Source organism: Fusarium vanettenii (assembly GCF_000151355.1).
Source record: "Fusarium vanettenii 77-13-4 chromosome 6 genomic scaffold NECHAsca_20_chr6_4_0, whole genome shotgun sequence".
Classification (NCBI taxonomy): Eukaryota; Fungi; Ascomycota; class Sordariomycetes; order Hypocreales; family Nectriaceae; genus Fusarium; species Fusarium vanettenii.
The window spans coordinates 268,656-295,319 of record NW_003315865.1 but is presented as its reverse complement, the minus strand read 5'-3'; the positions used below and the strand labels follow the sequence as shown (position 1 = coordinate 295,319).

The 26,664-nt window shown below is 51.0% G+C and overlaps 9 protein-coding genes across 9 annotated transcripts; 6 read left to right on the top strand and 3 right to left on the bottom strand.

The window, feature by feature from the left end:
- Nucleotides 1–81: 81 nt before the first annotated feature.
- Nucleotides 82–1,042, bottom strand: NECHADRAFT_100830 (uncharacterized protein). Its single transcript, XM_003044624.1, has 3 exons — nucleotides 797–1,042; nucleotides 318–748; nucleotides 82–263 (listed from the first exon to the last, which is right to left on the bottom strand). Exons 1-3 carry the CDS (start codon nucleotides 962–964, stop codon nucleotides 182–184), a joined length of 681 nt encoding a protein of 226 aa, XP_003044670.1. The 5' UTR covers nucleotides 965–1,042; the 3' UTR covers nucleotides 82–181.
- A 517-nt stretch (nucleotides 1,043–1,559) lies between these two features.
- Nucleotides 1,560–3,102, bottom strand: NECHADRAFT_100829 (uncharacterized protein; the record flags this gene model as incomplete). Its single annotated transcript, XM_003044623.1, has 2 exons — nucleotides 1,560–3,020; nucleotides 3,069–3,102. 2 exons carry the CDS (start codon nucleotides 3,100–3,102, stop codon nucleotides 1,630–1,632), a joined length of 1,425 nt encoding a protein of 474 aa, XP_003044669.1. The 3' UTR covers nucleotides 1,560–1,629.
- A 1,680-nt stretch (nucleotides 3,103–4,782) lies between these two features.
- NECHADRAFT_43438 (uncharacterized protein) lies at nucleotides 4,783–6,944 on the top strand (the record flags this gene model as incomplete). The annotated part of the gene is made up of 2 exons (XM_003045029.1): nucleotides 4,783–6,642; nucleotides 6,696–6,944. The coding sequence occupies 2 exons, from the start codon at nucleotides 4,783–4,785 to the stop codon at nucleotides 6,942–6,944; spliced, it is 2,109 nt and encodes a 702-aa protein (XP_003045075.1).
- Nucleotides 6,945–8,177: 1,233 nt separating this feature from the next.
- On the top strand, nucleotides 8,178–9,494 carry NECHADRAFT_81470 (uncharacterized protein; the record flags this gene model as incomplete). The annotated part of the gene is made up of 1 exon (XM_003045028.1): nucleotides 8,178–9,494. One exon carries the CDS (start codon nucleotides 8,178–8,180, stop codon nucleotides 9,492–9,494), a length of 1,317 nt encoding a protein of 438 aa, XP_003045074.1.
- A 794-nt stretch (nucleotides 9,495–10,288) lies between these two features.
- NECHADRAFT_81469 (uncharacterized protein) lies at nucleotides 10,289–11,512 on the top strand (the record flags this gene model as incomplete). Its single annotated transcript, XM_003045027.1, has 3 exons — nucleotides 10,289–10,570; nucleotides 10,622–10,914; nucleotides 10,951–11,512. The coding sequence occupies 3 exons, from the start codon at nucleotides 10,289–10,291 to the stop codon at nucleotides 11,510–11,512; spliced, it is 1,137 nt and encodes a 378-aa protein (XP_003045073.1).
- A 687-nt stretch (nucleotides 11,513–12,199) lies between these two features.
- On the top strand, nucleotides 12,200–13,995 carry NECHADRAFT_43202 (uncharacterized protein; the record flags this gene model as incomplete). Its single annotated transcript, XM_003045026.1, has 7 exons — nucleotides 12,200–12,355; nucleotides 12,405–12,466; nucleotides 12,519–12,589; nucleotides 12,638–12,849; nucleotides 12,901–13,007; nucleotides 13,055–13,316; nucleotides 13,369–13,995. The coding sequence occupies 7 exons, from the start codon at nucleotides 12,200–12,202 to the stop codon at nucleotides 13,993–13,995; spliced, it is 1,497 nt and encodes a 498-aa protein (XP_003045072.1).
- A 1,466-nt stretch (nucleotides 13,996–15,461) lies between these two features.
- NECHADRAFT_43189 (uncharacterized protein) lies at nucleotides 15,462–16,634 on the top strand (the record flags this gene model as incomplete). The annotated part of the gene is made up of 1 exon (XM_003045025.1): nucleotides 15,462–16,634. One exon carries the CDS (start codon nucleotides 15,462–15,464, stop codon nucleotides 16,632–16,634), a length of 1,173 nt encoding a protein of 390 aa, XP_003045071.1.
- Nucleotides 16,635–19,205: 2,571 nt separating this feature from the next.
- NECHADRAFT_43139 (uncharacterized protein) lies at nucleotides 19,206–19,976 on the top strand (the record flags this gene model as incomplete). Its single annotated transcript, XM_003045024.1, has 1 exon — nucleotides 19,206–19,976. The coding sequence occupies one exon, from the start codon at nucleotides 19,206–19,208 to the stop codon at nucleotides 19,974–19,976; it is 771 nt and encodes a 256-aa protein (XP_003045070.1).
- A 5,302-nt stretch (nucleotides 19,977–25,278) lies between these two features.
- On the bottom strand, nucleotides 25,279–26,612 carry NECHADRAFT_100827 (uncharacterized protein; the record flags this gene model as incomplete). Its single annotated transcript, XM_003044622.1, has 2 exons — nucleotides 25,279–25,821; nucleotides 25,872–26,612. 2 exons carry the CDS (start codon nucleotides 26,610–26,612, stop codon nucleotides 25,465–25,467), a joined length of 1,098 nt encoding a protein of 365 aa, XP_003044668.1. The 3' UTR covers nucleotides 25,279–25,464.
- Nucleotides 26,613–26,664: the final 52 nt, after the last annotated feature.

The following is a 26,664-nucleotide window of genomic DNA, read 5'->3' as shown; positions in this document are numbered from 1 at the left end:
GCTGGCAACCGTCGAAGATGCCGAGTTCGTCACCTTAATCACAACATGTACACTTTTACATCGCAAGCAGATGAACCGTCAAGTATGGACCAGTATTCAGTTGAAAGAATACTCAAAAATAACCAAAGCTAGCTATCTACGATTCCAACGCCAAACTCCATTCATCATCCGTTCTAGGTCATTAGTCAGAGTCGCTGCTGCTGCTCGAGCTTCCATCGACGCCGCGAGTGCGGTGCTTCTTGTTCTTCTTGTTCTTCTTGTGCCTGTCGCATTGTTAGCATCTTCTATTCAGACCGAGAGAATCTAATGAGACATACTTCTTGAACTTGTTCTCTAGCACGTTGGCGCCAACGGCACCCGCAGCGGCAGCGCCCAGGCTGCCGAGGAATCCGCCGCCGGCGCTGTGAGCGGCCCAAGCTGCAGCTCCTCCACCGACAAGAGTAGCGCCGAGACCACGGTCGCCGTCAGGGCCGGGCTGGCCGGGAGGGTATTGGCCTGGAGCACCGCCGCCGGGATAGGCGGGAGCGCCGTACTGAGAGCCGGGTTGGCCATGCTGCTGAGGGTATGGGGAAGTGCCGCGCTGGTCATAGTTGGGTTGCTGGCCGTAGCCCTGCTGGCCGGGAGGAGGATGGGGAGAACCGTAGCCGGGCTGAGGAGAGTGCGAAGCGTACTGAGGCTGCTGCTGATAACCTCCGGGGGCGGGAGAGGGGGCACCGTAGCCCTGCTGAGGCTGGGAATATTGTTGCTGGTATCATGTTAGAAGACGAAGATGCCACTAGAAGCTTTGGAGACAAACCTGCTGGGGATAACCACCCTGCTGCTGACCATAGCCTTGCTGCTGCTGAGCATACTGAGGTTGGCCATAGTTTTGCTGTTGGGGATGGCCGCCCTGCTGGCCATAACCCTGCTGCTGCTGGCCGTAGCCAGAGTTACCGCTACCGCCGTAGTAATCTGAAGCTGACATTCTGTGTTTGTGTTGTGTTGATAGGATACTCGGAAGAGTCGGATCTAGATGATAGGTATCAAGTGGAGTTGAGAGGTGTTGATGATGGATGAGGAAAGTGAGCCCAACATTCCCCCCTCCCCCGCCTTTTAATACCACCCATGGTCTACATGGAAACGCTCAGAGCTCTCTAGCTTCGTGGCCAAAGTGTGCCTTAGCTGACCAAAGCGCTCACGTCATGACCATCTAAACTGCCCCGGGCGCAGTCACTGCGCGAGTCCTCGCAAGCCACACGAACGCCCCCAAGGCCGATCTAACCGGTCTCAGAACCAGCCAATAATGCCTCGCACGTGACATTACCGCGTGCAGAGTGCACGTTTGCGGGTGTGGCTGAGGCGGAGCAAAGCGCTGCTTCGGGTTTAGCTCCAGGGCGGTCCCCTCTCGGTTTCGGGACCGGGTCAGACTCGGATGGCGAGTTCCCACTATCTCCGTGCCAAGTCCGGCCTACTTTGATCGTCAGGGTCTCCCCCAGGGCTGAAGCGCTAGAACCCCAGTTGGGAGCGGCTGTTGCGAGAATGCCTTGGCGGACTCATCCGTAGGATGCAGCCATTATCGGTTGAAGTAGCAAATCAGATTCCATTAAACATTAGACATTAAAACGTTGTATGTGAGCTTACATGGCGTCTCTAGGCCAGATCCTTGAAACCCTGGTCCACAGACGCGCAGATCTTGTCCACCACCTTGTCCTCCTGCTCCTCACTCAGGCCAAGCCCCAGCGAGCCCGGCTGCCACGTAACCGTGTACACCAGATCGCCTCCCTTGACCGCGATCACGTTGAAGGTTATCGGAGAGCTGGCGACGCTTCCAGGCTGAGCAAACACCATCTTGGTGATCTTGGCCGACGACTCCTTCTCGGCGACGCCGGCGTCAAAGGCGCCGACGTTGCTGATGCCGAAAGAAGAGTCTCGCGGCTTTCCAACCTTGGACAAGGTCCACTTGCGGATGCTGGGCGCGTATCTCAGTAGCCCTACCGGTTGATCGTGTAGTCTGACGGCGGTTGCGGCAAGCTCACGTGTAGAAGCGCTGGCTGATTCCCACTCCTTGTCGGTCAGAGGCCCGGTGGCATCAGAGCGAGGGAAAGGGATGTAGCCGCCCGACACAAATTGCCCGTCAACGTCGTTGGAGACACCGACGGACCGTCGCATGTTAGCAGCCGTTTCGGCGACAAGATTGGTGAACTTGGCATCCGGCACAATCCTGCTCATGGCACGTGCGATGATCGTCTGCATCGTCCCCGTGAGCTTGGCGTCGTGTGCTCTTGCAGCTCGAATCGCGTTGTTGACCAGCGGCGCCTTGATCTCCTGAATCCTGAGCTTGGTGTAGTACTTTTCTGGGTTGTAGGCTATGATGCCTCCAGTGAATGTGCCCTCGTTGACGGTGGATGCCCCGAGACGCATGCCCAGCAGCTTGACGAGGAAGTTTGGCATGAACAGTGCGATGAGGGGCTCAAGGAGGAATTTCCACGAGATCGGGAGTCTCTCGGGTGTATCGAAGGGCTCTGTCAGTGGGGTTGCGGGAGGTGTGACAATGGCTGTAGGCTCAACAACAGGTGTTCCTCTGCATCCAGTCAGGAAAGTCTTGTGAAACGCAATTCCTGTCGGGCCATCGCCAATCATGTGGGAGAATGAGAACGCGATGAAGCATTCCGACGGCTTCAGAGGTAGCACAACGATCCTCCACGGTGGGTTGCCGGCGGTGAACGGGAGGTCCAGCTCAGGAACCAGCACCTTGCCGATAGCGCCCAAAGGATCAGCGGCGACATTCGGATCATCAACAATAGTGATGTGATCCTCGATATTAATACTAGGCACACGCTGATAAAACGCCTTTTCTGTGTGTCTGTCGCCAACAGTGACGCTGAAGAAGGGGTGCTGGTCAATGCAGCTCTTCAGGGGCGCAAAGTAGGACCGAGGCGACTTGACATCAAACCCATCCTCAAACTCGTAGATGGCGCCAATTATGACTGCGTGATAGAAGTTGAGATCTTCTCGGACAATCGTGCGCATCTCATTTGGACCTGGCGAGTGTTAACGTGGTTGTGGCTTAGGGTAGGGGGTCGACTCACTTGCGTACCGCAGAAACTCGGCCTTTTCAGACATGGTGAAGAGTTTATGCACAACAGGTGTAATAAATTTGACGATAGGGTTATACAAAGTGAGCCACAGCAGGTTCTCTTGCTGATTGACTTCGTTATCTATCCAGACGTTATGTATGATGTCTGAAGCTGGCGGCCTCTTTTTGAGGCGTCACCAGTTAAATGAGATGTGGGCCTTGATGGTGCGACATAACCAAACGGGATCGATTTCGCATCCGAAGAAGCCGTAAAAGATCCTTGTCGCGCGCCGTTTCAATTGCTCTAAGCGAGGAAGGATTCACGGCTGAAATCCGTAGGGCTAAGAGTTGCAGGTTCGCTTCCAGCCAGAGTGAGCACTCGTCCTGCGTTACGTTACTTGGGAAATGAGGCCTGACAATCGCACGGTTCGTATTGCTGATGACCGTGCTTACGCAGTGTCTATATTACCTGTCGCTTTCTTGGCAATCTGATAACGGCTTGGCAGGGCAGCTGGTGTCTTTCGATGTGCACATCAAGCTCGCTTACAGGATCACCACGTCATGGCGACAGACTGAACTATACAACAGCATCCTTTGTTTTATTCGAACAGGGCATCATGGCTTATATAGCCACTTTCCCGAGACAGTCATTTAAATATATTTTCAAATCCAATTTCAAGTGCTGCTCTTACAGCACCACCCCATTTCACGACGCTTTTCTCTTCTCTTCAAGCCAGTTCTATTTCTGCTAGACCACCATTATCCGATATTGGACAATGTTCAAGGCTTCAGCGATCAAAGATTTATACTGCTCTCTCTGCTAAAGCAGCTTGACAGAATCTAAGAATTCATCAAGTTGAATGACACAATTAGTCATCAAGTTCCGTGGCACCGCCTATCTAGACGTTGGCTGCCTATTCACTCCGCGCTGGATGATTGGCCCCAACATACAACTTGAGAGATTCTCTCAAGCTTGTTGAGAGATCCATCAATCAAGAGCATGTGCTGCTAATACCCGATTCCCTATCGTGCGGTGATGATTGTACTGCAAGTTTCAGACATGCAAACACCCGTGAGCCTTCTCATCAGAGCTCTGCTTTTCCCGTACCTCGTTTTTGGTTCCCCATACAGACATAGGGCACGGTACTTGGATATTTGCATTGTCTTCCATTCTTGGCATCGTTCTGCCTCGTCATTGTCAAGGCCTGACCGAGATTGGTTACAAATGTGTGACAATGATTGGGAAAATTAGCAAGAAAAATATCACGATGTGCATAGATTTAGTATGCTCATTTGCTAAATAGATTGTCTTCCTCTTTTTGCTACCAAAATATCACCGAGCTGGATGGTTGCATGTTTCTTATCTCCAAGTTGAGTGTAGCATTTCCCCCTCAAGGTCCTGGCTTGGCATAAGTACTTGACTGATAAACAAGGTGACCAATCTCGGTCAGGGCCAATGACGGGATCAAGCAATCGGACATATCAGGTCGATCCGATTGCCGCCTGGTTTTCCACTTTGGTCATTCTTCGCTCATCAAACTGGATGCGGACGAATCATTGGTTGCTTGGTTGGCTCTGGTCGGCCTCCTGCAGACACGGCCCAACAAACTCCAACCCCTCGTGCTGGAGCCTGACGCCGAACAATCAGGGAAATGCGGCTATAAAAGCTGGCTGGAAGGTGGACTCTTCTCTCCAACTCAAACCTTTTCGCTATCATCAAAGTCAGCATGGTCATGACCAAGCTCACCTCCGACGGCCTCAGTGGTCTCTGCTCTAAGGAGAAACTGCAGCTTCTGGACACAGTCGACTCTCTCCGCTCTCATGGCATCAGCCACTACATTTCCCTCCCCCAAATCATTGTCTGCGGTGACCAATCCTCTGGCAAGAGTTCCGTCCTTGAAGCCATCTCAGGCGTCTCCTTTCCAGTTCGGAGCAATGTCTGCACACGCTTTCCAACCGAGCTGGTCTTGCGCAAGACGGCTCATACCGGTGTCAATGTCCGAATTGTCCCACATCATTCCCGCCCAGAGTCCGAACGAAAGACCTTGGCTAGTTTCCAGGAGACTCTTGACGCCTTTGACGAGCTCCCTGAGCTGATCGAGCGTGCGAAGGCTGCTATGGGTATTACTACCCTCGGCAAAGCCTTTTCAAACGACCTCCTTCGCATCGAAATTAGCGGCCCAGATCGCCCTCACCTCACCATCGTTGACTTGCCAGGTCTCATTCACGCCGAGACCAAGAGCCAGTCGCAGGCCGATGTGGAGATGATCAAAAAGGTGGTCAAGGGATATATGAAGGAACCCCGAAGCGTCATACTTGCCGTCGTCTCAGCTAAGAATGACTACGCCAACCAAATCGTTCTGCAGCTGGCTCAGCGAGCCGATCCCAAGCGCAACCGCACCCTTGGAGTCATTACAAAGCCCGACACTCTCCACCCTGGCTCCGAGAGTGAGCGGAGCTTCATCAATCTGGCCAATAACAAAGATGTTGAGTTTCGCCTTGGCTGGCACGTCCTTCGAAACAGAGACTCCGAGAAGGACTCTTGGGGCCAAGAAGAGCGGAACGCCATGGAAAGAGACTTCTTCTCTACGGGTGACTGGGCTTCTCTCAGTACATCTGACTGGGGCATCGACACTCTCAGAAACAGACTCAGCAAGCTGCTTGTTCGACAAATCGCTTCCGAGATCCCCCACTTGATCAACGAGATTTCGGGCAAAGCTGAGTTGCGTCAACATCAACTCGACCAACTGGGCCAGCCAAGGGCTACCATTGGCGAACAGAGAACCTACCTCATCCAGATTGGCCAAGATTTTCAGGCCATTGTCAAGGCCGCAACAGAAGGGAACTACACAAACCCCTTCTTTGAAGATGCCATGTCTGAGGAAGGATACCAGAAACGCTTCCGGGCCGTCATTCAGAACCTTGGCCAGGACTTTGCTAAGGAGCTTGACAAAAGCGGAAAGCATATCCAAATCCACGACGACCCCCTAGCAGAACTCCTGATCGATGGCCCTACCATGACCCGACAAGAATACCTTGACAAGATTGTCAAACTGATGAAAAGAAGCCGTGGCAGAGAGCTTCCTGGCATGTTCAACCCCTTGATTGTGGCTGATTTATTCAGAGAACAGTCTTCACCATGGGGAGATCTGGTTCGGGCCCATGTTAAGAATGTCTGGGATGGCGCTCGCGAGTTCCTACGACATGTTGTCATGCACACAGCCAACTTGAGCACTGCAGATACACTGCAAGAGTTTGTTCTAATGCCGAAGCTAGACGAGATTTTCAAAGGGCTAAGCGAGAAGGTTGAGGTGCTGCTCAGACAACATCAGGAAGGCCACCCAATCACCTACAACGACTCCTTCATCGACACTCTGCAACAGACCAGAATTGAGCGGCGAACAGCAGAAATTTTTGATGGACTGAAAGCTAAATTTGGCGGGGTAGACACTCTCACAACCACTACATTCAGGTACTCAAGTTATGACCTGAGGGACGTGGCTGAAAGCCTGGCCAGGCCCCCAAAGTCGGACATGAACTACTTTGCAGCTGAGGAGGTACTTGATGCCCTCGAGGCGTACTATAAGGTTTGAATCCATTACTCCAATATGAAGACCCGAGGAGTGCTCACTGGTGTCAGGTGGCCATGAAGAGATTTATTGACGATGTGGCCGTTGAGGCTATCGAAGCCAGCCTGGTTGCTGAACTTGGCAAGCTCATCGACCCTGTCAGTGTGTCTATGATGTCGAACAACGAGCTGAATCAAGTCGCCGGAGAAACAGAGGTCAGCAAGACGTTGCGCAAGGACCTTGAGACCGAGCTGGAGGTGTTGAAGGGCGGCATGGCAATCTGCAGACAGTTTGCTGGTTTCAGTTTCCTTGGTGAGTAACCTTGACATAGAAGGAGGGACCCTTGCAGCTAACCATGAACCAAAAGACCTTGGTCGGGACGGGCTCGACTCAGATTCCGAGGCTGAGCCAGAACCCAACTCGGACCAGGACGATGCCTCTGAAGGGGAGGGACCAGTCGAAGCGGCGGAAGACGAAACTCCTCACGAAGAAACGCCCTCTGTATGAATGACGATCGACAAACACCCCTTATAGGGGGAAGCCTCCGGGGTGCAAAAGCTGATTAGCATCAGATGTCTGACAACGTTGGCCACCAACCATCGAGTCAGGATCACCTTTGGGGCTCCTCGCCGGCAAAGCTGCATCCTGAAGCTGACATAGAGCCACCTATCGAGCACGATTCACCCCTTAAAGCCCCCCGCTCACTGACTAAGAAGGAGAAATTGAAGTTGAAGAAGAGGAAGATGAAGGTTCTACTTCCCCCTCCCCCTGCTCCTCCTCCTCCTCCTGAATGTGATGAAGCTGGGATTAAGGAACGTTCTAAGGAGAGTCTGTTTACCGAAATTAAGTACGAGCCGTGGCGGGAGTAAAGCATTACGAGCGAGAGACGACGGTGTTTTGCAACATTGGGTTTTGATGCTGCCGTGTGTCTTTACGTGTGTTTTTTGGTCATGTGGCTGACAGCCATGTCATTGAAAAAAATAGAAACGAGTGAGAGGAAAGCTTAGGTAATTGGTTTTAAGGAACTCAAATTCTATCGTGATATTTCCCAGCTCGTTGTCTTTTTAGAAACTCTGTTAATCGTTGCGTGAAACCGCAGAAGAATGTTACCATGGTAGACTTAGTGAAGCATAGCTTCTGGCTTGGTACTTTGGAAACATTCGCTTAAGGATCCCTTTGGGTATAAGTTGGCTCAGCCTTTCCTCCTTGGCCATTGGCTGAGCTCGAATTTAGAATTACCGAAGTCTATAATACTAGCACATATGAGGGTACGCCAAGTCATGAAGCGAGGGTCTTGTGGGTAGTGATACCAAATTCAGTCAAACTGGCGTGATGAGAGGGGCTCTGCTTATGCCAAGGATGACGGTAAAGGGTCTTTTGTATCCTTGTTCTTGCGATCAGGTGATCTATATCTTTAACCTCCAAGCCGTAACTTGGTTGCTTACTTTCTCTTCCCCGCGTTCATTATCTTTAGCTTCAACACCGGAATAACACGCCTTTCAGCGAAGTTCTCAAGCATCTTTTTGTACTAAGTTGAGGCTCTCAGTTTAACCATGGTTCAGCTTCCCGATCTCCCGACGGAGATTCTCGACAAGATCATCTCCAACGTTGGCCCGTTTGACGACAACAAGCTGAAAGAAACGAAAGAGGTGGTTAAGAACTTTGATGATTACCGGGTTTCTGTGAAATCTGTGGCCGGCCTGTGTCGCACTTGCAAAGCCCTGCGACGCGTAGCCCAACCGATCCTCTATCGATTCCCCTTAACTTACGACAATGACCTCGTCTCCCTTGTTCGCACACTGGCAACACGAGAAGATTTGAAGGGAAAGGTGCAAGGACTGGTCCTCATTTTTGCACCCGGAACCAAAATAAAGCAGGATGTGGTCACGGTCATTGCACCAGATGATCAGGACCTCTTCAACAACCTAGTTGCAAAGTATCCAACAAGAGCAAACGGGGAATTGATCAACATTCCCTCAACCTGGGCTACTGGAGAAAACGAATCGAAGGATGAGTTCGCCGGAAATCTCAAGCTTATTCTAGCCGCCTTGCTTCTTACGCAAATTCCCAACGTGGAGCGCATCTCGATGGACATGGGCTCCAATGCCGACTTTCCATTCTCCCAAACCGGATCTCTACCACGTCTTGTTGAGTTGACCGTTCACTACGAGGGCAACTTCTGCCTCGACATGATGGTTCTTGATGGTGTGCTGAAAGCGGCTCCCGCTCTGAAGACACTCGACGCGGTGAATGTTTACCTGGTGAAGGAATCGAAAGGCCTCTCTCACGACAACCTCACGACCCTGAACCTCACCGAACCCGCTCTCGAGGTGGGAAGCTTTAAGAAACTCATGGAGGGCTTCCCGAAGCTGGAGAGTCTCTATCTTCACCCCTCCCATACTTGCGTAATATCACACGAGGCTAGATTATCGGCATACCAGATTCTGCGGACCCTGCCCATTCGAGCAGATACCCTACGGCGCATCCACCTCCTCATTCAACCGATGGAGTGGGAGGGTGGCTTGTACGAAGCCCCCATACCCAGCCTCAAAGAAATGAAGTTGCTGGAAACCCTGTACATCGACTTTGCGAATCTGTACCCGGACGAGGACAAGACGGGTTTAGTAGAGTTCCTGCCGCCATCGATCCGGACCTACGAGCAAGACTACTGCCACGAAGAGCTTATGCCCGTGATGCTCGCCTTGGCTGAGAATGCTCCTGAAAAGTTTCCGAATCTGAAAAAGGTGGCCTTTGGGAAGTTTTATGAAGATGATGAAGATTTGTCTCCTGTGATTGAGAGGGCTTTCGGAAAGAGGAGTATCGAGTGTTCTTTTAAGATTGATGATGAGAAGGTTTTGGCAGTGAGGTAGTTATATGAGTGACAACATGATGGGGTTGATGGTTGTCAACCTCGGACATCCGAAGACGACGGAGCAAGGGTGGATCATGCTATACGTAGTTCTTTTTACGTACTACGTATAAATAAAGTCTTGTTTCGGACGGATCAAGTTTCATCCATCACCTCACGCTAAAGCCGATTAGAAATCGAGTTAAACCGAGCTGAACTGGCTGATGCTCCGTGACACATGCATATACCATCAGAGACGACAACTCCGAGGCTAATATCATGGACCGCCGCCCAGCTACGCGATCTTCACTGGCATGTATACCGTGTCGAAATCAGCACCTACGATGTGATGCCGTGAGCCCTTCTTGTTCAAGATGCCAAGGACTGGCAAGACCTTGTTCATATCCCGAGTCACGCCGCACGGGGAGGTCAAGGGCTCGAAAGCCGACATCGCAGAGCCCTCTCAACACATCGACACCACCACAGTCTCTGCTTGAGGATTGCAGGCTTTTGTCAACGAATTCGAATCAGCGAGTCTTTACCACAGTTTCAGAACTCGGGAGCAGTCCGGGATTCGATACCCTTCTAAACCTGTACTATCAGCGTTTCCACTGCAGCCATCCTTTTGTTCTTCCGAGAGTCGCCCTTCAGGATATTCTCACTGCTGAGACGCCGAGTGTCCAACAACTCATTTCGGCTATGCGATACATTGGTTCATTCTACACCGATCCACCATCAAACCAAAACCATCTCGTGGATATAAATACAGGGCCGACTGATGCGGTTGATGGCTTTTCAGTCCAGGCAACGCTGCTCATGGCTCTCGCAAATAGCATGTGTTCCGAGCAAGCGTCCTCCGAAGAGCTTCTGACAAAAGCAATTCAACAAGCCAAGAGCATTGGGATGCACACCAAGAGTTTCGCCGATGCTGTCGAGGCTTACAATCCCGTGCTTGCAGAAAGCTGGAGGCGGACGTGGTGGATGATATATGTTGTCGACTCCAACTTTTCTGTCATTAGGCGCGATCATCGGACGACTCTCAACAGCGCCGATTACGATGTCGGCCTACCTTGTGAGGATCATGACTACTGTCTGATGGTTTGTTTCCTTATGGTCCTATTGAATGGCTTTCTGACTCTCAACTGCTAGGAAATACCTCGGGGAGCTCCCTCATGGCAAGACTACAGCAACAGAGAATTTACCCTCGAAGAGAAGAATTTCTCTTCCTTTGCATATTTCATCGACGCAAATGACATTTTCGTTTCTTCGTTGCGAGCGTCTCACGAATTCCAAGACGTCTCAGAAGCAGAGATTCTCTGCGATAACCTCGAGGCCACAATAGCGGGCTGGTTTCTAATGTTGCCAGCCAACAAGCGTGGGCTTTGTATGAAGCCTGCGGCTGTAGACCAGCTAATGTTCCAGGCTTACATGATGATGTACACGTAAGTGGATTCTTTGGCGACATGTGCTGTATCTAGAAACTCAGGGCTGCTCAGATCCATAACTTACATCCATCGTCCACTTTCCACCCTACGGTACAACGTCGCCGAGGACATTTCAAGCTGCGGCTCGCCTCCACCGCCACTCGCTTCTGCAACGGAAATTCGCAGTCCTTTAGATGGTCGTACACATTTGGACAAGTTACTGGAAGCTATCCAGAAACAGAACCAATGCCTGATAACCCTACCTGTTGAGGCTGTTCAGATCTCACCCTTCACCATCTGCATGATTGCGTGCTGCACGATTGCTCACCTTGTTGCTTACAAGTCCGCACTTGGACCTCGCGAAGCTGACGTGGCTCGATCTCGCATTCGGGTTTGTATCGGTACTCTCAGACACTATGAAGACATCTGGCCTCGAGCAAAGAAGATCTTGCGTGAGCTCAAGTGTATCGCTCATACCATTATAGAGTCTGTTGCAGTACCGCAGTTGCCATTGACGGGCTGTGAGATGTTGGTTGAACAAGAAAGCATAATAGTTGATTTGTTGGAAGAAGAGTGGCTGCATGCTTTTGCAAGAGAGGATGGCTTGTCGGTGTAAAAGTATGCTAGTAATAGTTGACAATTTTTGCGAGGTGAGGTGTTAGATGCGCACAAGATGATAAACGTCCTTTATAGGCAGTGGGCATTCGATTCAAATTAGATTGTAATTCGGTTTCAAATCAAATCTAAATCGAATGTAATTCGAATGCAATTTGAATGGAATTCGATTGAAATTCGATTGGGGTCTACACAGGTATCTTTATCAGTGTTCTTTAAACTACCTACCTCCTGATGCTTAGATCGGGTATGCCTGGCTAGCACATTCTAACTTCACTCTTTTCAGCCAGTTTCTAATATTAAATAACATTAAAACTGCCTCTCCTTTTTATTGCTCCTCTTTTATGCTGTCTCATCTCTCATGTTCCTCTTCGGACCCCGACCTAGGCTTGGCGTCAAGCCCCGAATAGCCTAAGAGTGGGACCAGGGTCAAGAGTCCGAATAGCCTAACACGGAGGAGATGGTGAAATTGAAATCATTGCCTTGAAAAGCTTGCATGTTCTGTCTGTCTTCCCATAGGATTTACCTGCTCCTCTTGTGTGACATTCGTCTTCATCCATCATGGCACACCTCTTCCGAACGACGGCCTTTGGCGCCACGGCACGAGCGATATCCGGCGACCGACTCCTGGCGTTTCCAACCGACAAGCACAAATACTCAGAGAGCCAGTCCTCAAACTCATCGCAAGATGGCGGTCAGAGTGTGGTGGTTGTTGGGTGGTGAGTGTTGCGACACTGGCTCGGATCATGTACTCACGGCGATCAGGGAGTCGAGCGACGACCCGGAGAACCCTCACAACTGGTCAACGGCTAGAAAGACTGGGGTTTCGTTTCTGATCTGGCACGTATCGATCCGAAAGCTGTTTCTAGGGGGGCCATGTCTTGCTAACGAAGTGTCACAGCATGTATACGTTTACAATCTACTGCGGATCCTCCATCTACGTCCCTAGCACCGAGTGCGTCGTCACACCGGCCGATATGCCTTCATATAATGCTGACCTTCTGTAGACAAGTTACAAAGTCTTTTGGCGTTTCGGAAACTGTGGCGTCTCTTGGGTTGGCCCTATATGTCCTTGGCTGTATGTTCTGCAACTCCTTTAATTTGCCCAGCTGACTTTCATCCTTAGATGGGCTTGGCCCTTTGCTGTTCTCGCCCTTGAGCGAGATGCCATACATCGGTCGAAATCCCATCTACATAATCACCTTTGCCATCTTTATAATCCTCTCCGTCGCTGCAGCTTTGTGTGAAACCTTTGCTGGCTTTCTGGTGGTCAGGTTCCTCCAAGGGTTCTTTGGCAGTCCGTGCCTGGCAACTGGAGCTGCAACATTGACTGATATGGTAAGAAAAGCGTGTTGCCCATCTCCCTACTGCTTGTCTAATATGAAGCAGTTCTCTGTTATCTACATCCCCTACAGTCTTGCGGCATGGTCTGGTGCCATGTATTGTGGTCCTGCACTAGGTCCTTTACTGTCCGGGTTCTCCGTCACCGCCAAGAGGTGAGTCCCACTCCTGGGTGGACTATACCTTTGCTAATCAAAAGTAGCTGGAGATGGTCAATGTGGGAGCTCCTCTGGCTCTCTGGCTTGATGTTTATCCCACTTTTCTTCCTCTTGCCCGAAACCTCGACACCCACACTCCTATACTACAAGGCCAAGCGTCTTCGAAAGGAGACGAATTCTACGAGATACGTCTCAGAAGCCATAAGCTCCAACACCGCCTCACGTAAGGACGTTGTCAAGATGGCCTTGATAAAGCCGTTTGAAATCACCCTCAAGGATCCAGCCATCGCTTTTGTCAATATTTACGTAAGTACCCATTACCTCCAATCGCAAAAGATATGCTAATATTGACCCTCAGACTTCTTTCACATACGGCATCTATTACTCTTTCTTCGAAGTCTTTTCTCTCGTATACCCAAAGATCTACGGCATGAACCTCGGCGAGTCAAGCGCAGTATTCGTCTGCGTCCTCATAGCTTGCCTTCTAGGCGCTTTCCAATACTGTTCCTGGTACCGTCTCTTCATCGAAAAGCGCTTCAAAAAGCTAGGCACTTTTGATTCCCCCGAAACATACCTACGCCCAGGACTCGGGGGAGTCTTTGGTGTCACGGCTGGCATGTTTCTATTCGGCTGGGCTGCGCGAGGCTCTATCCATTGGGTTGTACCCACCATCGGCATCGTCATGTATTGTGGATGTGGATTCGTTGTTGGAATCGGCATCTTCATCTACTTGCCGCTAAGCTATCCGCAGTACGCAGCCAGTCTTTTTGCCGCGAACGACGCAATGAGGAGTTCGTTTGCTGCTGCCGCGATCCTCTTCGGGAGACCGCTGTATATCAACATGGGTGTTGCAAAGGGTTGCAGCCTGCTGGGTGGCTTGAGCGTGTTTGGTGTGGTTGGTTTCTGGTACTTGTTCGTCTATGGCGAAAAGCTTCGCAAGAAGAGTCGATTCACTGTGCACGAAGAGAGTCGAGATTCTGTGTAACGTATAGTTGCGTTTGGGACGGGCTATATCTCTACCGGGGGATGCAATGTCGTCCAGATGCATTGGGGTGCCGAATTTTCGGAACAGGGGCTCCGCAGAGTCTCAAGTTACCCAAGGCCAACAGCATTATCTATCGAAAATAGCAAAATTCTGCTCGCAACTCAACGGCACTTACATGTACCAACGAAACTCTCTGTGGTCTGAAATTGAGGTGTCTTCGTGTACCTGTTGGGTTATGCTTGAACGATATCAACGCTGTAGCCAGAAACGCTGTAGCTGTATTCGCATGTTATCGCCGTATATGTCGAATCGCCCTGGCTGCTCATCCGAACTCTCATTGCGTCGTTTTAAACCGTAGAAACTCTCAAACAGGCTGAAATTGAGCCCAATCGAAGCGCCGAGAAATTCTCCGGGCCCAAAAAGCCCCAAGAGCCCAAATCGAGGCGTTTCGAGATGCGGCAAGTTTGTGAAGCATCTGGCGATATATATATCGAGAAATCCGCAACTGGCTCCTCACAACTTTCCTTCAACTTTTTCCTGGCGAAATCCGTCTCTCTCTGCTGCCTAATCATCCGGATGAGGTGTTTTTTGTGAAAAGAGAAAGATTGTCGAGCACGTACTTATCCCACTCGGCAGTGAAATCCTTTTAAAGGCTTCCTTCTCGTGGGAGCTTATAAATACCAAATGCAGCCTAAACCTCTGCCTTCCGATAATATCCTCAGTGTGTGTACGTGTAGGGCGCCTATCACGTCCTCCCATGACTGGGTTGGTGGTCGATAGATCATGCCATGGGGAAACGGGCAACCTCTTAAACCCGAGATTTCGACATCTCTCGCCAATGGGAGGTCCGAGATGGTGTTTGGCTGTCAGCCCAATCTGCAGATGGCCCGCCCCGGCGCTGGCCGGGTGCAACACATCTGTGGAGCTCCCTCCGGGTGACGCCATCGCGGACCCTGGCCGATCAGAGGAACGACCACAACCCGGAGGGGCAGGGCTGGGCTGTGAGCGGGGAAAGATCTCAAGGGTTCGGGGGAGGTTTACCGGGGGACAAGGTGATTTTCGGCTCCGGCTTCGTTGCTCGGATGTCAAGACGGCTCGAGTGTCTGGGCGACTGCATCTCGACAACAGGGTCTTGGACATGAAGCTTAACTTGAAAAGATCAACGCATTCTCCATCGAGGATGCTTGTCTGGCTTATCTGATTGATCAATTAGATGTTTGGTCCAGTTCCGGGATATGCTAACCCGATTAGCCGACATCGGTGCCGTGTGAAGGCGTCATCATCCAACATCTGTCGCAATCCCCATTTCGCCATTCTGGAGATTAATAATGAAACCTCACTAACATAAACGGGTCCTAACTGGACGACAGAAAACGATCAAGATAGATATAAAGAGAATTGAATATCCAAAGTCAGAACAACCTCTTCTTCCTCTGCAGATTCAATCATCAAACCAATCAGTCAAAATGGCTCCTCCTACCGAGTTTATCAGCGTCACCTTCCCCAACGCCTCTACGGAGTTGGACCCCATCCCCGGTGCTGGTATTGATCCCGAGTACCTCGTCCGCTATGCTCGGTCTCTGGATGACCATGAGTTCAACTACACTCTCATCCCCTACCACTCCTCCTCCTTCGACCCCTTCACCATCGGCGCAACTATCCTCGCTGTGACCAAGAAGATCAAGATTGTCATCGCTCTCCGCCCTAACACCGTCTACCCTACCGTTGCCGCCAAGTCTCTGGCTACTCTTGACCAGCTTGGCAAGGGCCGAGTTGTTGTTCACTTCATCGCTGGTGGCAACGATGCTGAGCAGGCCCGTGAGGGTGACTTCTACAACAAGGAGGAGCGATATGAGCGCCAGGAGGAGTATATCAAGATTCTCCGCCGCGCCTGGGCTTCCACTGAGCCTTTTGACTGGGACGGCAAGTACTACAAGTTCAAGGACTTCAGCAGCCACGTCCGCCCTGTCAACGGCCACATCGACGTCTCTGTGGGTGGCTCTTCTGACGCCGCCTACCGCACTGGTGGTGCTCTCGCCGACATCTTCGGTCTCTGGGGTGAGCCCCTCAAGGAGACCAAGGAGCAGATCGACCGCATCTACGCCGAGGCTGAGAAGGCTGGCCGCAAGGACCGCCCTCGTATCTGGGTCACCTTCCGACCCATCGTCGCCGAGACTGAGGAGCTCGCCTGGGCCAAGGCTCACCGAACCCTTGATGCCCTCAAGTCCAACCGACCTTCTCAGATTGGCAAGTTCGCCCCCAACGACGCCACCCCTCAGAACGTTGGCTCTCAGCGTCTGCTGGACATTGCCAAGAAGGGCGAGGTCCAGGATCGCGCTCTGTGGTATCCTACCGTGACAGCCACCAACGCCCGCGGAGCTTCTACCGCTCTTGTCGGTTCTTACCAGACTGTCATCGACTCTATCCTCGACTATGTTGACCTCGGTGCTTCTCTCATCTCCATCCGTGGTTACGACAACCTCAACGATGCTATCGACTATGGCCGATACATCCTGCCCGGTGTGCGAGCTGGTATTAAGGAGCGGGAGAACAAGGCCAACAGTGCTTCCAAGGAGGAGCCCCCCAAGGTTGAAGCTGCGATTCCTGAGGCCCCCAAGGTGGTTCCTGTTTCTGCTTAAGTGCAAAAATTGATGGTTTTGACTGGTTGGAATTGACTCCATGGATGGCGTTTAATATCTCGAGCTATCAATAAATTCGTAAAACATGATACTACTCTCCCTGGCATCCGTGATTATTCTAAGGTTGACTTTTTATGTGCGATTGAATACTATCTTACTATCACCAGTTTTCTAGTTCCCGGCAATCCACATATATTAGCGGTGGAAGAACAGAGACAAACATACTGGGAACGACGCAACATATCATACCTCATGTGCCGTGGACATGTGGCACTAGATAGTTAACAAGAATCGTTTTGGGCCAAACGTTAGATATTGTTTTATTCGATAGGATTTGTGTAAATTCTAAACCTCGACCGACAACATCTATAGCGTGGGCATCTTTGCGAAAGGGCCATCCGCAACAGCGGAAGTCAACCCCGCGAATACCCTATAAATTCTTCTGAATTGATTGAAGAGTGTAGAGGAATTATTCTTGCATCACTTCTACACCTTACATGAAAGGGTTGGACGCTTTGATAGACTAAATGCGGTCTCTCTTTATAGACAGATATGCTTAGTGTATTGAAGTAAGGCGAGTTGCCAAACATTATTTTCTCCACACATAGTGAGTAGCAGGCAAATTATTATAGACAACACTCAGCAAATAGGCCAGTTGTGTGGTTATGTATGTTGACAACTATTCCTGTCAGCCACGTATCTAACTTGCAAGCCCCTACATCATATAAGCCCAAAGGTGTTCTGTTATTGTGCTTAATACAACGTGAACATCTTATATACGGCCATTGCTTATGCCCTACCTCCAAGATCGAAACTAAAATCAACGCTTTTCAACAATAGGGATCCATGATGTATCACGCTTCGAGCCAAAGCCTTCTCCACTCGTCATATCTGCCCTTGGCCATCCACACCCTGGAGAGCTTGACTTGCTGTATACTGATATTTAGGTCTCGGTTTATGTATTTCTTCGGGAAGAGGCAACGAAATTTATCGTGATGCATGATTGCCTTCCCCTGTTCATGACTGAGTTCAGCTTAATAAATAAGGAGCCACAGCTGGGAAACACGGTGCATACGGGTTTTCACAATATCAAGGCTCTACGCTACTAGGTACCTATCGTATATTAAAAACCACTTCCCTCAACGTGACTAGAAAGAAGCTCGAGACAGATGCTCTAAAAAAGGTAATATTGTTTGGGGATACACGTGACTGCCTCGTGCATCTTATCACCGATCTTCCCAAAAAGGAAATCTGACTTCAAACACCTTGCTGGCATTAGCAACGGCATCCTGGCAATGCGCAAAAAGGCGGCTGGTCCCTCGTAATTGAGTAACCAGCTTGATTGATGGATGAGATGCCCCGTACTGGAATCGAACCAGTGATCTTATCATGTCGTTGAATTACTAGTGATACGCTTTACCACTGAGCCAACGGGGCTTGTTGGAGCTACCAAATGTTTGGACTATAGAGGCGGTGGACAACTCCACCACCCATCCTAGGGTATCTCCAAGCTACAGACAAAGTCAATGGATAATAGGCATTGAGCTCCGTACTCACGATCATTGCGGTTTACTATCTAAGGTGGCTCGATAGGGAATGACAACATGTCTACCCACTCTATCATCCTGGCGTGATATTATCTCTTTCAATCAAGAGAACCCAGTAGCTAGAGTCCTTCTGGGAATCAATTATCCGGATAATTTTCTCTCTTTCAACTAGGTGAGCCCGTCATCTCAAAGGACCCTCCGGCAATCAATTATCCGGTTCGATGTACTCGATTCACATTGATTGATGGCCGTGACTCAATGCAGATGTGTCGTGAGTCAATTCGATCCCTCCTAGTCGTAGCCGAGCCCTCCAACAACATTGATTCCACTATCAATCTCAAATACCTCTTTCTGAATCATTCAAAGATGCGTCTGCCGTTCAAGACATCTCCGCGGCCCCACAACCAAAAATGATTCCAAAGATCAGGTCACCCCAACTACCGAATAGGAAATTGACTCACGAGTTCAGCTGCGGGTATGGCTCCAGCCCTGCAGTGTGGCGTACCACGAGGGAGTTTGCGGGGCACGACAAGGAGTCACCACTCTAACACAAGCGTTAACATCTTGCTGTCTTTGACACTGTTTCTCATCACATCTGTTAGGATCTGTCAATGTGACCTTGAAGGTTTATGGCAGACGGGAACTATGCACAAAACGGGCAGAGAACCTTTTCCCCTTGGCGTTGCTAATTCTGTGGTTCCAATACGCGCCCACATCGGGCTAGGGCGCTTTCAGGTAATAAGAAGCATATTCATGGTATTACAAGCGACGGAGTGATTCCAGGTATTCGACTCCGGTTCAGTCATTGACCGCAGAAGCCGAGCACCCTCGGTTTGAAAATTACCGTGACATCATTGGCCGAGGGGCGTTGTTTCATGGATGCATGAACAACTGATTTGTATGACTGCCAAGATAAGGGCTTTGGTATTTAAAACCACCGACATCCTCGTCCTGTTTGAGACAATCAGATTCAATTCAACAGAGTTATTCTTCTCTTACTTCTCATCGTCAATATTCGACAGCCATGTATATCAAAGGACCCCACGGAGAGGCTGACATTTCAGCCCTGCGAAAGTTAATCCGAGAGAACCCTCTTGGCCTTCTCACCACAGCCATCTCTTCTCCCAACTTTGATTTTCTCCAGTCCAGTCATATCCCCTTTGTTCTAGACGTCGAAGATGAGTCAAGCGAGACCGAGCTAGGAAAGCTGCGGGGTCATCTGGCGAGGGTCAACCCACAGAGCAAGGCCATGATCGAGAGCCTCTCCGAGAACCCCCAGTTAAACAACGTCATTGAGCAAGACGTCATTGTCATCTTCAACTCTCCCATTCAACACTACGTTACGCCCAAGTTTTACACAGAGACGAAGCCCACCACTGGCAAGGTTGTTCCGACGTGGAACTACGCCGCGGTACAAGTCTACGGCCGCGCTAAAGTCTTTTACGACACCAAGGCCGAGGAGACGGGCCAATTCCTCACGAAGCAGATCGGCGACCTCAGCTACCACGCCGAAACTCAAGTCATGGGCTTCACCGGCGGCGACAACCCCGTGGACTGGAAGTTGACAGACGCCCCGGACCGGTTCATCCAGCTTTTGCAGAAGAGCATCATCGGCATCGAGATTGAGATTACAAAGATGGGAGGAAAATTCAAGATGAGTCAGGAGATGGGAATGGGTGATCGTGAGGGTGTCATCAAGGGGTTTTCAAGGTTGGAGTCTGAGAGGGCGCAGGAAATGTCCAAGCTTGTGCAATATCGGAGTGATTTGAAGGAGGCAAAGAAGGCCAAGGCATGATTGACATGCTTCAAAGAGGAAACTACGAAAAGATGAAGAATAGAATATCATGATTTTGTAACTAAATTATCACGGACTTGATCTGCTGACTCTGGCGACTCGACCCAACCACCCAATTCCCCACCCTGTCAGATGTTGGCTGAAACGCTAGGCAATCTTTCCACCGCCAACAACAGATCTCACGTTCTGTAAACTTCACGCTGACATTGTCTTTTCAGTATCTTTCTACAAAATGGCCAGAACTAGATATTCAAGCCCATCGGAGCAGCAAAAGCGTCAACTGGCCACCATATTGTCTCGCCAGGATCAACCCTCGTCATCCCATCAAGTCCAAGAACTGGCCCAGCCCAATCAAGATGGAACTAGTATCAACTTTGAATATGCCAACCCGCAGCAAAACAGCCTCATCTGCAGACTTCCACCCGAGATACGTTCTTGCATCTATTCGATCCTCTGGAAGGAGGCTGGCCTGATGCAACACGTCAATCCAAAAGATGACTGGGAGGTGAACCCCTTCCACTATAGGTGCATCACCCAAGAAATCCCCGAGTCTGGTGGACAAGCCTCCGACAGCCTTGCAGGCGCGGAATCAGCCACGCAGTCGGATCCCGAGGAGCGGGCACCCTTGGGCGAAGGCTGTTACTACTGCCGTTGCAAATTTGACTACGGCTTTGATGATGTGAGGGGTCAACCGCCTACTTTGGAAAAGAGCGTATTCTTACCCATGCTATTAAGCTGTAAGACACTGTGAGTTGAAAAAGATTCCTCTCATCTCATCGTATTCAAACTTTATAGTCACCTTGAAGTACTCGAGTCGATTGGCCGACATGTCTGCTTCAACTTCCTCTACCCCTGGTACGCAACAAACTTCTTAATCCAAGCTCAACCCCCGATGGCGTACCACCTCCGACACATCTGCATGGCCCTGCACCTCTACGGCGAAGCATGGCTTTCCCAGAGTGACTGGATCAAGCTCACAAAAGTCTTTTATCAACTCCCAAAGCTGCAGCGCATCACCTTCTACATGGACGTGGTTCGGGTCGGGTGGCGACGCGAATTACCTCGTCGACAGGTCATGAACCCAAGACTCTGTTTCTGGTTCGCGTGGCTACCTCAGCATATCAAGTTGGAGGTTTCTATTCCATGTGACTCATTGGAGGACATGGAGACGGGAGAGAGGGGGACATTTTTTCGATTTCTCAAGATGAGTGGGGGTTTGGTCGAGGGGGCGACTTTGGATATGATTCTTGGGGAGGACCATCCCAAAACTCGACCAGAGGTGGAACATTATCCTCGTCTTGAGTTGCCAGAATAGTGCTCGTTTTGATCAAAAGGTTTATGAATCTTATAAATTATTACAAAAAGATCAGGGTTGTACCTGAGATGTAGGAACTGCCGCCGTTTGAGGGGTAGAAGGCTTCAACCGCGGACATCCTTCATCTAGTAGCTGATGCCGTGACGTGGCATTCAAGAGCCCATCTCCTTGATCCAAATACCGCAGTACAGAATTATATTGGGCAAAATCTCTCTGGTCCAAAAGCTTGTACTCGATTATGAGCTGGTGCCGGCTCTTTTGTGTGCTCGCCACCTCCCGCCAGGCCTCTTCCTCAGTAACACCAAGATGACCGAACCATGTACTAGAAAGCCGCACGATGGGCTGCTCCGGATCCGTCTTGTACTGGAAAATACACGAACTCAAGGCGTCGGTGTTCCAGAGTTCCATCCTTTGCAGCTTTGGCATTCTTTGAGCCACCCTCGCCGCCCGGAGGATTAATCGTTGGTACCTGGGCGGTATGAGCCAGCCAGAGGTAAGTGAGATTCGCTCCAGTCTCTTCCATTTCGCCCCCTTGTCCGGAATCGGGTTTTTCGTGACGATGACGGAAAAAAAGTGCATGGCGTCAACATTGTGGGCAAAGTGCAGCTCCTCGAGCCGCTGGCTTGGCTCAACCAGAGCCCTGGCTAAGTCAGGACTAGGGGTTCTCCGACTGCGCAATTTGGCAGAGGCCATGTCCTCATAGCAGGCAACTGACCTGAGAGTCTTTTTGCTGCGGAGCACCTCGCCAAACAGCAGGGCATGTTCGTGGTCCCGTAGCCAGGAAAACCCGAACCCGTTGAGATGGCAACCCCAGTGCTCATAACGGAGATGCTTGAGTTGGGTCAAGCTCTGTATGATTGGCTGTAGAGTTTTTGGAACTGAAAAGTATCGAAGACATTGCCGTCGAATAACAAACGTGTCAACGGCCCTGACGCGAGGCAATGTCTTTAACCGCTTGACTGGTTGCGCGCGCATGTCGAACCGGAGCCCTGTGGGTTCTCCGAACGGTCTCGACTTGTGGTGTGAGGTGCATTTGCGAGGTTCATCATCAGCGATCTTCGTATTGCGTTGAATGAGCTTTTCAGGGTCTTTTACCCCCATCCAGCCCTTGTCATTAATTCTCCTCTGCATGTTCGGCCCCCTGTGACGAACGTCGCTTGGAGAATGTGCACTGATCTCGAAAGTAAAGCCTTGTCTCGTTGTAGTAACGGAATCCTTCTTTTTCCAGGAGGATAAGATGTCAAAGAGCTCCCAGACAGCGTTGGTCAAGATGAACTTGTTGGTCCTGTCCTCAGCAATCGTTTCGCCTACACGACATTCCTCGCAATCGTATTCTGTGAGCTCTAGACGAAGCCACAGCCATCGTAGGAGCGATTTCCGGCGGCCTTGAACGAGAGCACCGAACTCGGAAACGTCGGATTGGTGGAGAGTTAGGTCGCTAAATGTTTCTGTTTCGAAGAGATGCTGCCATTCTCGACAGACGGCGGCACATGCTGACAACTTGGGTGACTGGATTTGTTTGAATGATTCTACCGCGTACCCAACAATCATAAATTTCAACTCGCTGGGTAGACGTTCCCACAAGGCGAGCGAGTTGATGGGTTGATGGAGCATTGTTAACCGTGATTTGCTGGCGCTGCAGGGGATAGATCGTCGATGGCAAAGACTGAAAGCGAGAGAGTTGGGCTGGAATAGATCTGGTCGCCGTCTTATATTAGTCAAGATTAAGTTTGATGCAGCAAGAAAGAGTCATCCCTATCTGACACATGAACCATAAAGCAGTGGCTGCATCCATGTTGACATCATTCAACATAGGTTGCAAGCCAGGCGTAAAAGGTCCTGCTGGGAGCTCGCATTCGTCAAGCAGTGCACTTGCAACCTGCAGCTTGTCTTTGCCAGGAAGATGTATCTGGACTCTGAGGTTTTCATTCTGACCTTGTGAGCCAGCACTGTAGAAAAGGACTTGTTACGTCAAGTCACCACACTCTTCAAACTGTCCAGCGAGAAGAGTTTTGCCGGGAAAAGCTTCCTCACATGAGTCAAGGTTCTGCGCATCGCAGAAGACTCGGGACACAGAACCGAGCCCTCGCGGTATTTGGAGAAGTCTGATTGGCTGCAGAATCTGGCTTCAGTCGTGTTGACAGCGCTGTCGGAGGCCAACAAGGAGTCATCCCTGGCGTCAGTCATTTGCGACTAATGTTAAACGTAGTCCTGCTGTACCAGATTTATCTGCAGCCGTTGTGCGCAGAGCCATGTCGATATAACGTCCCTTGTAGCGCAGAGCGAGCGCCAGACAAGCATCTCATCAGCTTCAATGACTGCGTCGGGCTCATGAAATGGCGCATGAAAAGACGAATACGTGCGCGAGACTGTCACCAGAGATGTAGTCAATGCCGAAGGAAACCCGGGACGTGTTGCCGAGTGGTTCCCTTGGCTGAGGGCAATTCAAGTGGAGCCGACTTGTGATTGTGATGGATCATGTTGATGTTCCCTCATCATCAGCAACTCGCCTCTTGTTCATGTTTGCCGTGAAAGGAGTCTGTCAACACTGGCGGTCAACCCTGAAATAGATATCAAGAGACATAAAAAATGAGAGAAGAAGATAAGCCGCAAAAGACGTTTGTCGTTCTAAATGCCGCATTACACGAGCCTCGACAAGCCTCAAACCTCATCTCGATAATCTCGGCCGCCGTCCGATCACGATAGCCGACAAGTCCGTGCCGGAGCCATCAGCCCACAAATTCCCTCCAGAAGAAAGCGGATCCGTCTCGGGAGTTTCGTGCCCGACAATCCCAGCGAACGACAGCGGCCGGGCCACGTGGAGTCGGCCATTGGAACTCGATCCGTGTCCGTGTCCGTCTCCAGACTCTAGAACAGTGGGCGAGCTCGGTTTCCACTCACACAAAACTCATTAAGCTTTAGAGGCTCTCCAAGTCGCTCTCTGGAGAGAAACCACTGCTCCCACGTGTGTCGTAGCGCTGATTGATCCTCCGGGGCGTGACTATCACGAGCCTTTGATCTGACAGGCCTCATGCCCAAACAAGGCACGGCCGCCCACTCTCCCCACGCCCATAGCCCAACCGCAATCCGGCCGATTGCTACCTTGAATGTCGCGTCCGTCACGTATCGCATCGTTAAAATCCTCCCGAGCAACGAATCAGCGGCCCCACGTGTCGGCGTGGGTCGCCGAGTGGAACCTCCATCGGGAGCGAGATGAGGGGTTTGAGGCGGGTCCTTGAGAGCCTCGAAGCTCGTTCTCGGCGAGTCAAGTGTGACGGAATGCGAATGTGCGTGTAGAAACTCGATTCGTGACTATTCTGGACAAGACTATCTCGCGTTTGCCGCCCAGAAGTCGTGAGTTGACTGCTTTGGGCGACCGGAGGTGGGGGTTGGGAACAAGGCGAGTTGAGATATAAACACCAAACACCTCGGGACGACGCTTGTGGTGGGGGCTTGCTTGGGGGGCCAAGAATATTCTCTCTCATTCTTCGAACTTCTCTGCTCTTCGAAGACCTTCTCTGTATTGATTCAGTTGCTGTTTCCTTGCCGAATCTCTGCAGCAACCAACTCCATTTGCATCATCATGGACAAGGCGACCCTCTTGACTGCTTCCAGGGTGGAGCTCTCCGTTTCCGCCCATCCCCGCTCCGATATCATCAGGTTGCTTGGCCCGGCTCTAGAAATTGCGCTTCGGTTCCAGAGCCTCGTCAGTTCCGTCTCCATCTTCCTTTGCCTCCGCGCATGGCTTCTCACGAGTACCACCTTCGCCGGTGTCTTCTATGCGAGCAGAATCGTGGCCCTGAAGGCTTGTGTTGCAACAAAATTTAGTGCATCCCACGGCTTCAACATGTCGAGCAAAGCAGTCGTTAGTGTGTGGAACTCGAAAAGCATCCAGAGGCTGCGAAAGAAGCTCTGGTACGAATTCGCCGTATTCGTTCTCGGAAGCGGCAACATGCTCTTCCTCATGCTCTTCTGGCCTGGGTGGTGGCTGCTCGCAGGCGCATGCTGGGCTGTTTGGATGCTCTTCGGCTGAGCTCGTCTTGTCCTTGTTCGAGTTCGCTTGTGAACTTTGAACCAATTCGATACGTGACCCACCGGTGCATAATCCGTCGTCAAACCATACCCACCCCTTCGAGACGATGTCGACATTCCATAACCACCAATCCGACCATATCAGCGCGAGAAGAAAAAGGTATTCCCACCTGCGTCCTTGCGCACCTCCCTCCCGTAGTCCTTCTCCGGGTCAAACTCCTGCCACATACTTGCAGGGAAGATATGCTTGTTCTTCTCGTACCACCGCCGATCAACAACCTTGGTCAGAGACGGATCATCGGTAGCGCCCTCGAGAGTGTCGACATCTGGAAGAGCCTTCGCGGTAGCTACCTTGGAGGCAGGCGTGACGAGGGGATCGCTGGGTTTCGCGTCATCGGTGAATTCGGGTTTTTGAGGGGCCTCTGCGCTGTAGTCGAATACAGGCTGACCGCCGGGGCCGAGGGTTTTGTTCATGGCAAAGAAATAGAAGTCATAGTGCTGGACAAACAATTAGACACATTCAAAGACAAATGGCCCAGACAACTTACATGTGGTATAATGACTGTTCCGCGGACAAGCATGAGATCGTCCACGCCAACTCTTGCCCACTCTCTTCGGGCATTGGCTTTTTCTCCCACCCCAAGCTCAGCGCCAACCTTGCGACTCTTGTCCAGAAATACCCAGACGTAGTCGCCTTTCTTAACACGGACAGTACCGCCGGGTATGTTGGAGCCGTCATAGAAGACGAAGGGTATCGCGATTTCGGTTGCCTTGACAGCTTCTTGGATGGCCAAGAACTCGCGACGAAGGGCTTCGCGCTCGGCAGCTTCTTTGCGGAGTGCGCTCTTGGTCATGGCCTTGGGGACAATGCCTACCGAGGCATTGGCCTTGAATTTCGCCTTCACATCGCTATCGCTCCCTTCGGTATCGATTGCGCTATCCTTCTTCGCCTTTGGTGTTGGCTTCGACGGGGCCGCTTCTTCGTCGCCTTCTTCGTCATCGAACGAGAGTAGCTTCTTGCCCAGCTTCTTCTTCTTCTGCTTCTTCACGGGACGTGGGCCGCTTCCCGTGTCACTGCCACCGTTGTCAGGAGTGCCTGTCAGGGAGCGATCCGGTGTGGACGTGCCTGAGAACGCGGCCTCGTGGGCTTCGCGCTCCTGCTGCTCGAGGACCTCGGCGCGGCGCTTGCGAAAGTCGGAGAGGGCGACCAGGCCGACCGTATGTGTGGATAATCGTTCATGAGTCGTCTTGTTCTGCGGCGTGAACCGCGATGAGCCTTGGTCGGACATTATGGGCAAAGAATGTTGAGCAATTGATAAAATGAAGCTGGGAGTTGCGACG

What these genes read in the sequence shown, in the direction of transcription:
- NECHADRAFT_100830 (XM_003044624.1), bottom strand. Translation starts at nt 964, where the DNA reads ATGTCAGCTTCAGATTACTACGGCGGTAGCGGTAACTCTGGCTACGGC. An exon ending in AGGGTGGTTATCCCCAGCAG is followed by an intron (nt 749 to 796) that starts GTTTGTCTCCAA and finishes CTAACATGATAC; the next exon opens with CAGCAACAATATTCCCAGCC. An exon ending in CTAGAGAACAAGTTCAAGAA is followed by an intron (nt 264 to 317) that starts GTATGTCTCATT and finishes ACAATGCGACAG; the next exon opens with GCACAAGAAGAACAAGAAGA.